The following is an 18,299-nucleotide window of genomic DNA, read 5'->3' on the forward strand; positions in this document are numbered from 1 at the left end:
CACACAGCATTAAAGTCTGTAAGTTGTCGAACTGAGTGTATGTAAGGGTTTTTAAATGTCTTTCTTAATCAGGACTTGTGAAATTCTGATTATTATAATATCTGTCATGTTGAATTACATTATATATGTATAAATAACTATGCACATCTTTTAGAAGGAATGTTGAAAATTTGAAAAACATTTAAAAATCATGTATTACAACCACAGCAATACAGAAAAGAAGTGGGGAAGAACCTAGGAAATCATTTTAGTTTTGCAACGAAAACCTTTGTTCCATTTTAGGCATTAATCAATTTTATTACTGCATAAGGTTTCATAAATGGAAAATGATGACAAAACAGATAGTCCTTAATTAGGAATTAGCAATAATTTCCAAAAGGCAAAGAATTTTCTTATTAAAATCAACAAGATTCAAATACTGGACATAAAAAACGCACATTATTGTAACATACAATTTCATTTTCTGTATCTCTTAAGAAAAACTTGGATTCATAATACAGGTTCTAATTTTAGGGCAAAATGGGAGATCCAGGACCTCAGGGACCATCCGGCCCACCTGGACCAGAGGTAATTGACCAGCTACAATCTTTCAAACTTGTATACAGGCAGTCCTTACTTAGTAACCAAATTGGGACTTCTAAATCTTTTCGCTAAGCAAAACATCACATGACCTCAGTGGGCTTAACAATTTCTCTTCCCTTTGATTAAGCAAGACACCGTAGTCATGAAGTGAAACACCATTGATCATAACTTTATAATTTCACTTTTGCCTTTTCTATTAACTCTGCTTGTTGCAAGCAAAACATGCAAATTGTGGAAATGTGATTGCAAGTTGCTGCAATGTTTGTAAATCCCATGCCCCGATTGCATGGGATACAAACGGCGATCATGTGGCCATGCAAGAATGTAAATGTGACGATTGGTCGCAAAACTTTTTTTTTAACCCTGTGTAACTTTGAAGGTTCATTAAATGAGACAGTTAGTGAAAAGCTGTTTTAATATCATTAATTGATATTAACATCAACTGGGCAGGATCTTTTATACCAGCACCCCTAAGTCTAAAGAGCACTTTTTACGATATTGTTTGTTAGGTTCCAACTTGCAGTTGGTAAAATGGATTGCTAAATTTGTGGTAAAGTTGATGGGAAGGAGGACAAAGTTGGTGCAGCAAAATGCGGTAGATTGTAAGAATGACCACTTGATCTAACAATGTAATTTTAATAGCAGTTAACACTGATTGGGTAGATGCAGGGGCGACATTATAATATAATTTTAATTATATTTAAATGTTACTTTAAATTATTGTATTTTATCCCGATTTTATTTTAGATCGTACTTTATTCTAATTGTATTTTAATTGCGAGTTATTCCAATCTTACTTAATTTGTTTTACCAAATCTTTGTAATGATTTGTCTTTGTAATTCTGCACTTGATATGGTCCAAAGGGCTAATCAATAAATAAAAATTGAATTGATTTGATATTACTGATATTACTAATAAAATATTAGTAATAAAGAATAAACAAACAGACCTAAGTCTGAATTGAAAATTTCTTGGGAACTTTGTTTTGAATTCCAAGATGGAATGCAATAATTTTAAATATAAGAAATCAATAGTTCTCACTGATTTCACTTTCTGAATAAATCATTGTTCAGTATCTGCCACCAGGAAATATTTATTGAAATTGAACAGGGCTAATGTGGCTAATACAGTACACTTTTATTGTTATGGTATTGCTGAAATGCATCCAAAAATATAGTTGTAAATATAAGATCTAGATTTATTTCATGAACAGTAAATAGAACTAAGTTGCTTATGTGTAGCAAAAAAATATCATGGGTCAGAAAGACAAAACTGATTTAATGTGTCTGAACGGCTTTTGAAGCTAAAAATATTTTTAAGCCATTGTATTATTTGTAATTCAGATGAGTTTTGTGAAACCATCTCCATGTTTCTATTATTAGAAATGTTCTATTGTTAAACTCTCTGGTAATAGTAATTGTCCCAAAACTGTTTGTGGAAACTACTCCCTCCTCAGATAGAACACATTGTATCTTTAAGTTATTTTTCTCTTTTAGTGTGGAGGCCCCTCTCTTGCACTATACAAACGTCTTGTTTCCTTGGGAAGCTTTTCTCTCCAGAATGCTTTTGGAGAAGAAGAAAAAAACATTAGTTATTATTTTCAACATGAACTTCATTTGATCTGTAAATCATTTTGATTTGTAATTGAGCACAGGATCCCCTCAGGACAATAAACCGTATGGAAGTCTTCTGCCATATGTTTTGCATACAAAACAACTCTAGAATTATGTAGGGAAATGATGTTTGATACGAATAAAAGTTAAGAATAATGAAGTGCAGGTCTCTCAACATGAGTCATTAGCTAAGTTGTGTTATTTAGTTCCAAAAAGGTTTCCTTTACAACTGGGTTGTATTTTATACTGACATATTTAGAAGTTCTGATGAAGTGTTGCAAGCTTTGTAATTATTGTGTTGCAATAATGTGTGTTAGGTATTTTTTATATACCATAGGCATAGCATCTATTACTAGGTTACTGATTGTAGGAGCCATTCCATATATGAATATTTATAAAGATGCTGTGATTTTCATATACCTATATCACAGGCATTTTAATTCATTAGAATACTTGTTGTTTCCAAAGTAGGATTTTATTTCTACATGGTTGCCAGTCTGAAATTTTAGTAATCACAAATACCATGGGAATAATGGACTTTATGAAGTAAGACATATTCCCTTAAAAAAAAGACACATTTGGTGATTGAAGATACAGTTGCCTCGTTTTACAATTCTACTTTAGGATTTGGAAAAAATTAAACCTTTTCTTTATGTACTAGCAGCAAAATCTCTTGGGTAGAGTTTAATGTAATTAGGGGATGTGTTAATACTAAAGTGCTTTCTAAATCATAGAGAGATGTCATAATCAGGGATTTAAATGCAATATTTGATGTAGCCAGTTATCAGTTAGTGAGAAGAAGTTACTAAAAAAGGACTTTGGATGTGTGATCCCAAGAAATTTGTAATCTTAGCAGCCCATAGAGTATTGTCACTCAGACAAACTGCAGGTCAGCTCCAGCATTTCAAGATTGATCGGATCCTTTTCTACAGTAAAACAGGTGGGTTTTTTTTCCCCACTATATACATTGCAGCTAAACAAAAGGGAGAGAATAGAGAACTAAGGTCTCAGTTTTCCCTTAAGTTCTTGAATAAAATGGTAATTGCATTTCTTTGTTTGTTTATTTGGTCCTAGGGTTTTCCGGGAGATATTGGTATACCAGGTCCAAATGGTCCAGAAGGCCCAAAAGTAAGAATATGTGAAACTATTATAATTTCTTTGTAATTAAATGCAGCAGGTAAAATTGTAGGGGAAGCCATGTTTTACTGATTTTGAAATCTTTTTGCTGCTTGCTTCAAAGAAATCAACTTTAAAGAAGTTGCAAAATTGCTTTATGTAATATGGGAAAAGGCAGCAGATAGATCTTGCTAGATCACTATTATCTAAGTCACTTCCTTCCAAATGTTTTGGAATACAACCCCCACATCAAGTTGCTATGTTACCCAGCTATGAAGCTATGATATGAGTTATATCCCAGTGTATCTAGAGAGTGCTAAGTTTGAAAAGGCTGTATTAAAATATTGCTGGAAGGAAAAGATGGCTTATAATGTGCAATAAAACCCATTCCTTTTTTTTTTTTTTTTTTTTGCTATTTTTTCTACAAACCCATTGTACAGCTACATGAGGAGAATGTATTTTATGAATTATAGACCCTTCAGTACTATTCCAGCTAATAGACAATTTGCTATTGCCTCTGGATGTGACACATATTTTTCCTAACTAAATATTCAATTTCCCAAATCCTGCTATTTTGGTTGATTGTTAATCAAAGATCATAGTCAGAATGCTGATTATTTAGCTGGAAACTGAAATTTTTATTTGATGCAATGATGAGTCTTTTCTATGTAACATTTTGGCTCTCATAAATGGAGGATATGTTCTTTAATTAGAGAAAATTGGTGGCTTTCATTTGAGATGAACATTACCTAAATGGAAAAGCTTTTACAGAGTCCATAATCAGATGATCCCAGGCCTATGTGAAACTGGAATTGTTCAGCTTTAGTGCTCCCAGATGTCACGTACTGACTGAGGTTTTGTGGAATTTCTTTTTATCTTGTCTTGCTAAACTCTTCTTTTCCTCATTCTTCTCCCTTGAAATTTATATATAAATATACTTTAGCTGCCAGGAAAGCATGACAAAGCCTTTTATATTAACACTAATGAAAAATATTGACTCTTGGCAATGAGACAATTTCATAATGACATTTTCTTTCCATCACTGTCTTCCCAATTCCCAATTCACCTTGTAAAGAACATTTGGGAAACTGTTTAGCTCTTTTATGATCAATCCTCTAATGTACTATAATTTATTTAATTGTTAAAAGATTATTTGGGCTGTATCTGTTTTTCCCCGGTTGTGCTTTCAGGTAATATCTCTTGATTTCTATTTCACAAGAGCAACATCATAATAAGGCAGCTTACAGTTTTTGTAACAAACTTTGTGATATGAGGGTTGCATATCTTAACAGTTTAGATTACTATAATTCATTTAAAGCATGCCATTAGCATCATTGTGTTTAGTAACTTTGTTGCAGACTGTTTCTACATAGGGCAGTGGTGGGAGGGTCCCACACAAACTCTTTTCAGTGTTGGAGGTCTGGGGATCTGGGTACTCATAGATCCGCTATAGACTGGAATTAAGCATGTGGGTCCACAGATAGATTTCTCTACTGGTTCTCTACATCAGGAAACCAGTTAGGTGCAGTGGTTAAAGCAGGGGTGAAATGCTCCCGGTTCGGACCAGATCGCCCAATCCGGTAGCGATGGCAGCGGGTGGTTCGGAGAACCGGTAGCAAAAATCCCTGTGGACACCCCCCGCCCAAATGCCCAGCTGACCCGTGCGATCATCAGAGGCTGTTTTTTTTTACTTTTAAAACCATTTTTTCTACAACCTATTCGGCCAAAAAAATGCTTGTAAAAGTTTTTAAAAAAGCCTCTGATGATCATGCGGCTCAGCTGGGATCGTCAGAGGCTTTTAAAAGCATTTTTTCAACAACCTATTCGGCCAAAGAAGTTGTAGGAAAAAAAATGCTTTTAAAAGCCTCTGACGATCCCAGCTGAGTTGTCTGATCATCAGAAGCTTTTAAAAGCATTTTTAACAACCTCTTCTGCCGAAGAGGTTATAGAAAAAATGCTTTTAAAAGTAAAAAAAAAAAATGACCACACCCACCTAGTCACATTTCCACCACCCCCACCAAGCCACACCCACAGAACCGGTAGTAACAAATTTTACATTTAACCACTGGGTTAAAGGCACCATTTTAGAAACCAGGAAAATCTAAAAGGGCAAAGAGGGGCTCTGGTCACTGTTACAGGTTTGCTCATCATATTGGTGAGCTGGAAAATTGCTACAAGATTTCCTCTCTCCCGCTTGTAGGAAGAACTGAGGGAGCAATCCATCTGCTGGGTGGGGTGGATAAAGCAAAAAGGCTGTACAAATAATTTAGTTGGGACTGTATAGTCAAATCTATCGTGTACAAATTCTGAATTACATTGATGGATATCTATTAGCACCATTTGATTTCTCCGACTGACTGGAGTGAAGGATTAGCATTAGCATTTAAACTTATTTGTGCTTTACAGCCCTCTCTAAGTGGTTTACAGAGTCAGCATATTGCCCCAACAATCTGGGTCCTCATTTTACCAACCTTGGAAGGATGGAAGGCCTTGAGCCTGGTGAGATTTGAACTGCCAAATTGCAGTCAGCCAGCAGTCAGCAGAAGTATCCTGCAGTACTGCACTCTAACCACTGCGCCACTGCGGCTCAGTGAAAGAAGGGCAAATGATGAAAGAAGGACAAATGGGGGATTAAAAAAAGCAATGCTAGCAGTATCTAGTTCTACTTTGGCATAAAGGCAGCTGGATAACCTTGGGTGAGCCATTTTCTCTCATCCCAGGAAGATAATTTTTTTAAAAGTCCTTTTATTTATTTTAAAAATATCAGAAAAGAAGAAAAGCAACCTATGCAATAATTACAAAGCATCTATAAATAATGCAACTGTTATTTTTTGTGACCTATGCAATACACCTTTCACTTCTTTTAAAGTATATTTATGAGTATATTTATATTTATGACTGACAGAAGAGTGCTAGAAATAAAATATATTTGATCTAAAATCTTGTTAAATAATCTCCACTGAAATATAGATTTAGTGACTGAATGGGTACCAGTCAAGAACAGAAAGATTCTTCTAGTTTTGAAATTCTGTTAAATGACTGTTGATTTTCTTTCCAAATTTCTTCTTTCTAAAAATGACACATACAGTATATGCATTACAATGTTATGTAAATTCCCCATTAACTTTGTAATAGAACTAATAAAGTTTCTAATGTAAATGGACAGAAGAAGCGATTCGATTTTTCCATTTTATAATATCCAAACATTGAGTCAATGTACTCTGAGTTGTATAAAAACTATTTAAATCTCTGCTAGAGCCAAAAGACCCATCCACAGATGAGATGCTATCTACATTGCTTGGATTATGCTGTAATCTGAGTTTCCTACTCTCTTCCATCTCTGCTATGTGGTGAACATTTAATTTAATTTAATTCAGTTCATGCCACTACTGTCACAGAGAGATACTTCCATTCGGGGGAGGATACATCTTACGATAAAATACGAACCATTGAATATCATGGTGTTTACTTTTGAATCACACATGTGAGTGTAGAAAATTTCACAGAGGTAGCAGTTAAGTTATTCAGACATTTATTAAAATAAGCCTTATAAAGTAGAAAGAATAAAGGATAGCTCCTTATTAAGTGAAAAAACAATAGATTTCAGCTGATTAATGCAGAAGTATTTTTCATCAGCTTCAGTGATTATAAAAATGCATGTAAATCAGGTTAAGCTGTAAAAACTACTCGGAAAATGGGGACCCCAGAATATTTTATGGCCCTCTTGACAAAGTTTTATACAGGTCAGGAAGACACAATATGGACAGAACATAGTGAAATGCTGGTTCCAAGTTGGCAAAGAAATGGGACAAGGTTGTATATCTTCCTCTTTTTTAGGCTATACCATCCATCCATCCATCTATAATTCTTATTAAAGTTTTTTCCATAGAGTAAAAACAATACAAAATTTAAAATAAGGAAAATAGAAAACAGTCATAGAAAAGTGAAAAAGAAATAAAATAAAGAAAATTTAATTTCATTTAAGCCTAACTTTTATATGATGCTAAAACATCTGTGATTGCTGAGCTCACTTATTTATGATATACACTCTTAACTGCAAATGTTATTGCTGAAGTGCTGCTAGTGGAAGATGATGATTAATCCATTATCTGTTGCTGTTTTTATAATCAGAATCCGCCCTTTGCAGCTGCTTTCCCACCTGCAATATGAAAAATAAAAATTAATGCATATGCCTAATCCAAGATTAATGGTTTGAACAGGAAATGATTACAATTTAATCTCCATTTAAGTAGTTTTCCCTTGTGAGCTTTTAACACAAAATTGGAATGCACGTGTACATAACTGTATGCATACTGTACTTTTACAGAGAAGTTCAAGTAGTTATTAATAGCCTTAATAGTTAAGACTTCCTAAGAGAAACAATTACAACATAAAGTGGGGAAATATCAATTAAAGTTACATTTCTTACCTTTAATCCTCATGCTCCTCTATGCTTTCTGCCATAGTATGCCTGTTCATTAATCTTATGATTTACATTATTTAGGGCTTGCTAGGTGACAGAGGTCCTCTCGGTCCACCTGGTCCCAAAGGGGTTGAGGTAAGGTGATTGTTCTCTCAACAGCACACTTTTGTTTTTGGAACTGGAATCCAGTCCTGTGTGATTCATCTTACTTTTACAGTAACTTGCAAAGTTACTAAATTTCTCTCTGGCAAATGTGAAGTATAAACTGTGGCCCATCAATAACTTACTTGTTTTGGTGGCAGCTGTACAACCGTTAAATGAACCAAATCTGGTATTTTACACACACTAAGAAGGACTATGTTCTGTAGAAGAAATATATTTTTGTATAAATTAAATAAAAATTGTGTTGCTGAGTGTATATTTTAATGTCCATCTCTTAAGAAAAAATTTATCGGAAAGAGGAGGCATCTTTTCTTTTAAAACTGAATCCATAGAAGTTTATCTAAAGCATCCTTAAAAAATCCAATTTACAATTAATTAATGTCCAGTTAAGTAGATTTAGACATGTAATATTATGTACCTGAATTTGCAACTATTGATGCACAAATAAATATTACATGTTTCTACCCAGAAATAAATCCTACTGAATCCAGTGAGATTTACTCCTATATAAATATATGCTTGTGAGTTAATCACTATTCTGTAATCTCTTAAATTTAAGTATATACATAGTCCCATTAAGATGTTCAGTGTTACATTACAAAGATATCTACAGTAAATGCAATATCCAAGAATAAATGGTTGCTCTTCTTTTGCTTTAGGGAGAAGAAGGACCTATTGGGCCAATTGGAGTAACTGGACCAAGGGTAAGTAGTGAAAAGGATGGAAGGCTGAGTCAAGCTTGATCTGGTCAGGACTGAACTCCTGGCAGTGAGCAGGAGTGAACCTGAAATATTACAGTTTAATCATTGTGCCACCATGGCTCTACTTTATTGTAAAATTACATTAACAAGATCTTACAAGTCTGAATTTTCATTTCTTCCCATCATCTTTAGAACCCAATAAATTAGGGAGGGTCCCTTCTGAGACATTTGCCACATCTACCGTCCTGCAACAGGCTAAGCTGACTCTTATCCAATCACTTCCCTCATCTCTCACTCAACATATCATTACAGTACCTTTCTCTCACATTATAGATGGCATGCAATTTTTTTTGTTGCAAAAATGTTTTCTGCAGGCAGTATACAAATTACTGCAGAAGATTGCATCTTCATTGTATATGAAATTCTTTTAAACATTAAATACAAGATCAATGCATTTTGGATCTTGTTACTGTTGTAAAGTTAATGTCTGAGTTTTTTGTAAAGTACTCTTTGAAGTCCTCCCTTCAAACAGATATCAAATCAATTTGTTCTAGTTTTTCATTTATTTAAATATATCAGGTGTTTTTGCAGGACTTGATGTTATGCTTAACTTTCATAATTTTTCACTTCTTAATCTTAGAAGTTGGGACTGCTGGTATTTGTAATCTAAATTATTCACAGGAAATTGGTTTACCTAGTCCATTATAGAATATATGACTATATGTTTCACTGATTTTACTTTTATTTACTTTACTAAATATATTCAGTCCAGTTTTCCTTTTAGGATTTCCTATCTTTCTATGTACATTTTGTAAAAATATTACCGGTATGTATTCCTGGTAATCCGCTATCCTATTATTTTCACATTTATTAATGTTTCAAAAAGCATATCATTTTATAGATAACTATCCCAATTGAATTAATTATCAATATTCTTCTTAAGTTCTCTTCCCTTCCTCCTGCCCATGACTGAAATGCTGTCAAAGAAAGTTGTGAAGTTTAATTTATTCAGAAAGTATGGTATATAAATTATTTGTACTGTAGAATTTAGGGGTCCCTGGCATAGAATTACTTATTTTTCTTACTTATGTTTTTTCCAATATTTTATAAAACTAAATAATAGATTTTTTTTCTTATTTGAAGTTACCTTTCTCCACTCATTTATATTATTACATCTTAAGTGATCCTATATACTTAGATATATTAAAAGAAAAATAGATAATTCATCACAGAGGGATATTCTCAAGGTCACAAAATGAATTTCAGTCCAGATTTAAAATATTCACATTTTAATATACCGTAGTTTCTCATTTGGGGCTGAGTTTCCATCTATCTAAAAGATGTTTTTCTTATCTGGAGTTACTTTTCTCCACTCATTTGTATTGTTACATCTTTAAATATTCCTAAATATTTAGAAATATTAAAAGAAATAAACATAATTCATTACAGAGGGATTTTCTTAAAGACACAAAATGAATTTCAGTCCAGGATTAAAACATTCACATTTTAGTATATTTTCCGATTTGGGGCGTCTGTCAGGTTAAAAAAATGGACTACAGTTAATCTGTATGGACTACATACAGTATGGACTACAGTTAATCTGTATTCTTGGCATCCTCAAATGTGACTAAGAAGGATTGCCTATTAAAATGTTTCATTTTTTTTTACAGTTAATGTAAAACAATTTGTATTTTTGAAAAATGAATGAACTTGAGACATGTAAAGCAGTAGCTGAGCTGAGGTTTGATTTATTGTAATGAATTTTGTTCACTTGTGAAGCTGGAAAGAAGTTTGATCCCTTCACTGCTTTGGCTTTCAATGAGCTCTATTTTCAGATTAATAGTAGTTTTATTTTTGGAAATTCTTAGTCCAAGTATGTGCATCTGTTCCCATTGTTAGTTAAAGGAACAGAACATGTTATAATTAAAAATATAAAACAAAAACATTAAATGTTTTGTAATAAATTCTACCCACTTACCTTTGAAAGGCTAACAAATTAAGGCTAGTAAAGTGCAAGATATAAAATGCTGAGAAAGAGAAATAGACAAAGCAAAAATGAATCGAAAGATAGTTGTATAAACTCTAGAGATTATTCAACATTTAAGAGCATATTATCCAATGTCTTAATTTTGTATTGTCAGAAATTTCCTTTGATTGGTCCATATGCTTCTTCAGTTTTATCCAAAGCATATTTTGAAATCTTACATTGGTGCAGATTTGGTCCAAACATTAATGCTTAGAGCAATTGTAAAAAAGATTATTTAAAAAAATGTTCATGAGTAACTATTATAGGGTTATTGCTAGACAGTGTCTTTTTGGTAGCATCAAGAGGATAAAGCAATCACAATATGGTGAACATTATAAAACACATAAACAATGTCGTTCACAACAGATTTCCTATGAGAACAATACTTTATAAACCAGCTTGTACATGAAGCGTAACTGCAATTATTTCTATTAAGATAGGGCAAGATAGGTAGAATAGACTCTTAAGTAAGAAATTTTACAGAGAACCATTTAGGTCTTTTTCTGAGAGATGATATTCCTGTTTAAATTTCTGCCCTATCATGCACAAATGCATACTCAGTGCTTGTGTTTCAGCAGTTAAAAATGTTGAAAAAATACATAACTGCAATTTTTCTCTAGATGTTTTTGTTGAAAGAAAAAAGCAAAGGGACTTTATATATACAGTTGGCATATATTTTGTCCCACAGTCAGTCTAATAGGTTGTATCAAGCAAAATGCAACTCTAATTGTCAGTGATTTAATGAAATCTTTATTTAAAAGCTTTAAAAAACTGGACTTCTTTGTTTTAATATAGGGGAAACCTGGAAGGAAAGGTTTTTCAGGTGAACCAGGACTAGAAGGCCTGAAGGTAGGACTTAAAGTTATTCCTGATATTTGCTCTTGTTAAATTAAAAATAGTCAGAATTTGAATTTTTATTAAATTTAGAAATCAGCCATGTCCCTCACAGAGGGACTCTGAGCAATGTACGAGTAAATGGTTGGTTTGTGCATAATTGTAGAGGAAAGCAGATAATACTGGAAAAGGAATGCAAGAATTGTTAGCAGATAAAAGACAATAAATGACATTTCAGCCCTTCAGGGAAAGGTGAGACTGTGAAAAAAATTTGAGTTAATATGTTATGTGGAAAGATTTTAGAGAAGCAAATAATCTTTTTCTAATTGGTGGTAAAAGTGCTGGAGTACAGAAAATAGTGTAATATATATATATATATATATATATATATATATATATATATATATATATATATATATATATATATATTAGGAAAATATTAGGGACGCAATGGCTCAGTGGCTAAGATGTTGAGCTTGTTGATTGAAAGGTGAGCAGTTCAGCTGTTCGAATCCCTAGTGCCGCATAATAGGTTGAGCTCCTGTTACTTGTCCCAACTTCTGCCAACCTAGCAGTTCGAAAGCATGTAAAAAATGCAAGTAGAAAAATAGGGACCACCTTTGGTGGGAAGGTAACAGCGTTCCGTGCGCCTTTGGCATTTAGTCATGCCAGCCACATGACCACGGAGACGTCTTTGGACAAGGCTGGCTCTTCAGCTTTGAAACGAAGATGAGCACTGCCCCCTAGAGTCGGGAATGACTAGCACATATGTGCAAGGGGGACCTTTACCTTTATCTTTTTAGGAAAAAATTTAAATTTCTGTATTTAAAATAAAGTCTTATATTTTTAAAACAACAGGGAGAAACAGGAGACCAAGGAGTTCTTGGGAAAACCGGTGAAACAGTAAGAATATACTATTTTTTATTTCTAAATTGAGGCATTTTCATTCTTCTATAATTGCTTAGTTATGATGTGCTATGAATTTAATTAAAGCTTGATATTCCTGTCAAAATTCAGCCGCAACTGATAAAATGAATCTTTGTAGAATTCCATACCCTCCTCAGTAATGTTCAAACTCTTTTTAATATTCACAGATAAGAAATTGGAGTTCATATAATTTGCACTAAAGTGAGAGAAAGAAATACATGTTTGTGAGCCCAGTGGAAACACTGGATGGAACACTCGTTTGGGTTTTAGTTTCATTATATCACCCTGTTCAGTGAAATATATTTTTCACCATAGAAATTATAACACAATTCATACATGTTATTCAATGAATATATATTTCCATTGTTAAAATCCTATAATACTCTTCTGTCTTTCATTTTGTCTTGAAATACAAAATCTAACTAGAAATAAAAATACAGAGGCATATACTATAAGATTACAGAAACACTGATGTGGAAACTGACATTGAAATCATACATACTAACTCTGTTTTCATTTATATAAAGCTTTTGGCATTGCCTAATTGGTTAGTCTCAGGTTTCAGAATGCAGGTGTAAATTATTTTCTTGGAATGTTCATTTTTATTTGAATGAACATGGAGCTTCTTTTTCCGTCTCTTTGCCTCATTATTTCTTACATTTATGCATTACTTAAAATTTATGCATTTCTTAGAATTCATCTATGCTGTATATCCACATATTAGTGAGGCATTGAAGATCTTAGGTATGAATGCCTCACTACATTCATTCAGAAGATGGATTAGTAGTGTACCCCAGAAGGAATGCATCCCACTTATATTATTAGTCTTTTTTTTCCTAGAGAGAGAGAGAAAGAAATCCTTTTTCCTGAAACGTTACTCTTGTAAGTGGCTTTTGAATAGAGAGAAGAATTCTGTAGAATTCTAGGGGTACCAAAACTAGAAATAATCTTTGTGATGTTAAACTAACAATAGTCTATGTTATTGAATGTAATACAGTTTTATTATGGAGTTGAATGACCTTGTTCATACCACATGTTAATCCAGCTAAGATTAAGTTAAAGGAATGCCTGGGCTGTCACTTTTATTCCAATCATCCTTCATGACTTTTCACCTTCCTGTTACTAAGGGTGGATTCCAAATTTGGTGTGCCTCGTTTCTGATCTAAATAAACTGGAATTGGATGTTTTCAGAGTTTGTATTTTGCTAATCGGAAATGGCAGTCCCTCTGGATTTGAATAGGACAGTTAATCATATTAAAGTCATGGTAGTATGCCGAAGCAGGATAGGATGGCAGCACACAAATGCTGGTTAACCAGTTTGGTTGCCTTAGTATATTGTGCATAGGCACTCAATAAATTGATGAATTATTTCAAGAGTACACCATAAGTAATTTTTACAATTAAAGAAGATCTTAAATGACGTTGTCATCATTACTGTTGGTCTTCAAGTAGCTTCTATATATTTTTTAATATGCTTGCTAGATGTAATAAGGCCTGAGATCAAATTAATAACAAGGCTGTGTAGCCATACTCACACTCTACATATCTTTAAACCAAACATGTCTTTTTATTAGAGGTTTTTTTTGAAGAATTCCATAGTTGTTCCATGAGTACCCTCATCTTCTGAAGATCTGAATCAACTTTTCCATTTTTGAAACCAGATTGCTGCTTAGCCATAATTAATGTAATGGATTAAAAAGCATTCCAGAATGATGTTCTTTTTAGTCTCTAGAGAAGTTTACAATATTTATTTAATATTTATTTAATATTTAATAATTTATTATTAAATTTTAAAATTAAATTTAATATTTATATATCCTGTCAATATTTATATATAGAAGAACTACTTTTCACCTTTCTATATAAAAATACATCTGTGGTCTCTATTTACCCCTTTATTGAAGAAAAATTTAGTATACATTTCATTAAAGATAATGAAGCTTCATTAAAGATAGTAAGCTAATATGAAGCATTTAGGTTTCTTAAATTTGTGCTTAGAAAATCTAGAATTTGAAATCATGCTTTTATTTTGCTGAAATTCAAATACAATTGTGTCAACATTTTTCAAAATGTGAGGTTCCTTGTATTTGATATGAAGTAATTTGCATCATATTTTCTCTAATAATTAGTTTGATTAAATCTAGTACTTAATCAAGTAATCAATTTACTTGATTTAAAAAATCCCGAGCAAAAGCAGAATTAAATTAGCAGGCAGGATCCAGAATAAGAACTCCATAGAGAAGTATGTAAGACAATACAGTACTGATGACTCAGGTGGGAAAAGAACTAATCCATTTTTTCTTCAGCAAAGAATCCATACTAGGTCCTGATTTATTTCATTGATGGAAGAAGGCTTTATTGTTGAATACTTGCAGGCTCAGAGCACCTTATAATAATGTAATAGTTTTAAGGTTTTTACTTCACTATATTCCTTCTATTTAATACTGTAATAACAGATTCACATATGTGATTCTATTCTGGCTGATTCCAAATGAAAAGCTGATTCTGGGTGAAAGGATTACAAAATCTTTTGTCCGTCATTCCATTGTCTTTTTGTGAAATGTATTCAAGCTTAGTAATATTGCCAGTAGGGTACCTTTACAGTTAGATTATTTAATACATAAAAAATCTCAATCCTTTTGTTGGAAGATTCTGTAGACATTATGCATTTGACTATCATTCCTTGTGTGAAACCTGTTCATATGGTAATTATTCCTCATAACTGTTCTCGGTATTCGAGATCCTTCTAAACAAATTGTATTTTTTGTTGTTGACATGAAACTCAGTCAATGGGTTTTCTCAACAGGAGAAACTACTTTGATTTAACATATTGGTAATGCATTACTTTGGCTAAGTATAACACCTTACAATTGAAATGTTTTTTTCCCTAGCTGGTACAATTAGGGACTTCATACAAAATCAGGAGATCTACTTATACAATATTTAGTTAATTTAATAAGAATGAAAAGAGTTCCATTGAGCAAATTTGTAGAACAAATGAAAGTGTTTTTTAAGAAGTGATGCCAAGAAAAACACTGATTTAAAGTACTGGAAAAAAATGCTTCTGTCTGAGCTATTGTAATACTGTATGCTGGCATGTACTGTTAAGTTTCAGATTTTTAAATTATTTGCTGGCAGAACTTTTAAACCGCATTATATTATGAGCAAGACTTTTCTACAGCTGAATATAAATCAAAACAAAAATGTTTTTAAATATTAAAAAATAAGATCAGAATGTTATATTTGTTCACCCCTAAAAATAATGTGACTGATAAAAGGACTATTATTATATTTGGGAGCATTAGAACTCATTGCCAAAGTGGCAAACATTTCCCAGGTAACTGATTACATAAATATCACTTCAACCTACGCAATTTGTGGATAATAGCTTAAATATTACAATATTCTGCCATATTGCATCATACCAAATTAAAGGACCATAAATAAACCTGTCAGCACCACGATGTTGACTATTGTTAGAAAGGCAAATATCTGAAATTGTCCATGCTGGCTCAGGAATTTTGGAAGTTGAAGTCCACAGATCATGAATTTGCCATAGTGGCCCACGCCTGCTTTGGAGGATGCTGGATCCTGTCTATGATTGTGAAGTAACAACAATCAAGTTACTTTCTTCTTCTGCACAAAAGGAAAAGAACAGATATTGTTAACATACTTCTGTCCATAATGTAGATGTTAAAAAATAATCTTAAACAGTAATCTGACACTTTTCAGTTTACTGGTTCTCTGCCATAAAATAGAAGGAAACAGCTCATTATTTAGGATAATTTTTGGGTTCAGTCTTTCAGTAGACTTTCTAGCATGATGCTTCAATTTTATTACTGACTCTCCAGCATAATTCCCATGCTGGCTGAACAGTTATTGAAGCTATAATTCGGACATCTGACATCTATTGGCCAAGGAAGGGCTATTTTCAGCTCACTAGTCTCCTGCCACAAAATAGAAGGAAACGGTTCATTATTTAGGATATTGACTTAGGAAAAGCTGTCTTTCAGTTTCATATATTCACAATTTCCTTTCTTCATGCCTGGGGGATCCTGAATTTTATCTGTTTTATCTGTGATGGCATTAAAAGATTGCTTCTCAGTTTCTGATTTTGACCCATTTGTTCCAAGAATATTGTTTTGTTTCTAGTTGGTATTTTTTGGAATATTATATAGATAACATTTTTATATAGACATTTTTCTATGTTGTTTCTTTCCTATATTTGAAAATGTAATTTTTAGTTTTAATTTGTATTTAAAAAAGGATGCAATTATGCCAGGGGCTTTCTGGCATGCATGAGAGTTGAAGGAACAACATTTAACAGAGGAATACAACTTGGCCTTAAGCACTGGTAATTCCTTCCCCATATCATATTTAAAATTTCTTCAATGTCCACCATATTGACCATGGGAAAAGCTCTTCAAACTGAAATGTTTCATGAAAACATTTGAAGCCTGTAAGATTGGAACTGCTTTATACAAAAGTCCTGAGGCTGAATGCAGAACCATTTTAGATTTTTCACACATTTTAAAATGAAAATAAAAACACACCAAGTTAGATGTAATTATGATGCCAAGTTACAAGCATTTACTGCACTGACATTGTGATTTAATCCTTGAGAACATCTTACTCATAATAATTAGGCCAGCAGCTTGATCACTAAAGGCAGATCCTCAAATGTACATACCACCAGAACTCTGCTGAATGGGACCTATGCGGTAGTCAAATTGGAAGAAAGAAAAGGAAGCTTTGAACAGTTTCTGAGGCCAATTGTATCATTCTGAGTTCCAATAATCATGAGAACAGCTTTATAATCTTCAAACATAATTGTTATGCCAATAGACAAGGTTCATATTACAAATATGCTTAATTGTAAGCTGCCCTGAGTTTCCGGAGAAGGGCGGCATATAAATCAAATTTTAAAAAAATTAAAAAAAATATGCATATTAGTGTAATCAGAGCTGTGTAATTTTAAGGATTCTGTATAACATTGTTTTTCCTAGTTCTTAAGTGTCCTTAAAGATATTATTTAAGATTTGCAGGCAATGTTGTTAAGATTTTTGCAAAATCAACTTCAGTTTTGCATGTAGTGCCTTCATATAACTAAGAAGCCTAAAGATGTTTCAAGATATTTCATAAAATTTGACTGGACTCATAAATGCATATGGCCATATAAATAAATATAAGCTGCTGACATTCATTATAAGATCCCTGTTAGCGTAATAGTTAAAGTGCAATATTGCAGGCAAACTTGCCCATATTGCCCACATCCTGGAGTTCGATCCTGACGGGACTCAAGGTTGACTCAATCTTCCATCCTTCCGAGGTCTGTAGAATGAGGACCCAAATTGTTGGTATATGCAAATAATGCTTAGATTATAAACTGCCCAGAGAACGCTATAAATCACTATATGTGGTATATAAGTCTAAATGCTATTGCTATAAACACTGACTATAAATGACAGGTTACTGTATTATTTCCCTTTCTATTTCTTCTGCTCTTTAGGGACCTATTGGCTCACCTGGTGAAATTGGACTATCTGGGGGACCTGGTGAGAAGGTATACTATAAGATGCCAGCTGATAATTAATGTTACAAGAGCAGCACAAGTAATATGTACTATACTGTACATTACAACTAGTGTTCTAAATTTTGTTCAATATGAGATAAGATTATTTCTATTCATGATAGAAGTCTGTGATTAGATTTTGAAGTTTTTTACGTTATTGTACAAGTAACTGATGGGTTCTGTAGCTAGAAAATGTACTCATTTTCTAGTTGGGAGAGTTTGCACTACTTGATATTTAAACATAACAGCATGCTTATTCTCTAAATCTGTGTTGGAATTTAATCATGCAAAAGAGTAAAAGTTTGTTGCTTGCAAAAACGTTACTTAATAATAAAACTGCAG

General features: G+C 32.9%; 1 protein-coding gene across 1 annotated transcript in view; it reads left to right on the top strand.

The window, feature by feature from the left end:
* Positions 1-18,299, top strand: part of COL24A1 (collagen type XXIV alpha 1 chain) — a 151,672-nt gene that overhangs the window by 68,197 nt on the left and 65,176 nt on the right. The window contains exons 19-25 of the mRNA XM_070939413.1: positions 514-567; positions 3,271-3,324; positions 7,817-7,870; positions 8,557-8,601; positions 11,420-11,473; positions 12,317-12,361; positions 17,895-17,948. Of these exons, the coding sequence (XP_070795514.1) occupies positions 514-567; positions 3,271-3,324; positions 7,817-7,870; positions 8,557-8,601; positions 11,420-11,473; positions 12,317-12,361; positions 17,895-17,948 (360 nt within the window). The remainder of the gene's footprint in view (positions 1-513; positions 568-3,270; positions 3,325-7,816; positions 7,871-8,556; positions 8,602-11,419; positions 11,474-12,316; positions 12,362-17,894; positions 17,949-18,299) is intronic.

The sequence above is a fragment of the Pituophis catenifer genome, unplaced genomic scaffold, assembly GCF_029215685.1.
Source record: "Pituophis catenifer annectens isolate HBS135680 unplaced genomic scaffold, rPitCat1.0.hap2 SCAF_3, whole genome shotgun sequence".
Classification (NCBI taxonomy): domain Eukaryota; kingdom Metazoa; phylum Chordata; class Lepidosauria; order Squamata; family Colubridae; genus Pituophis; species Pituophis catenifer.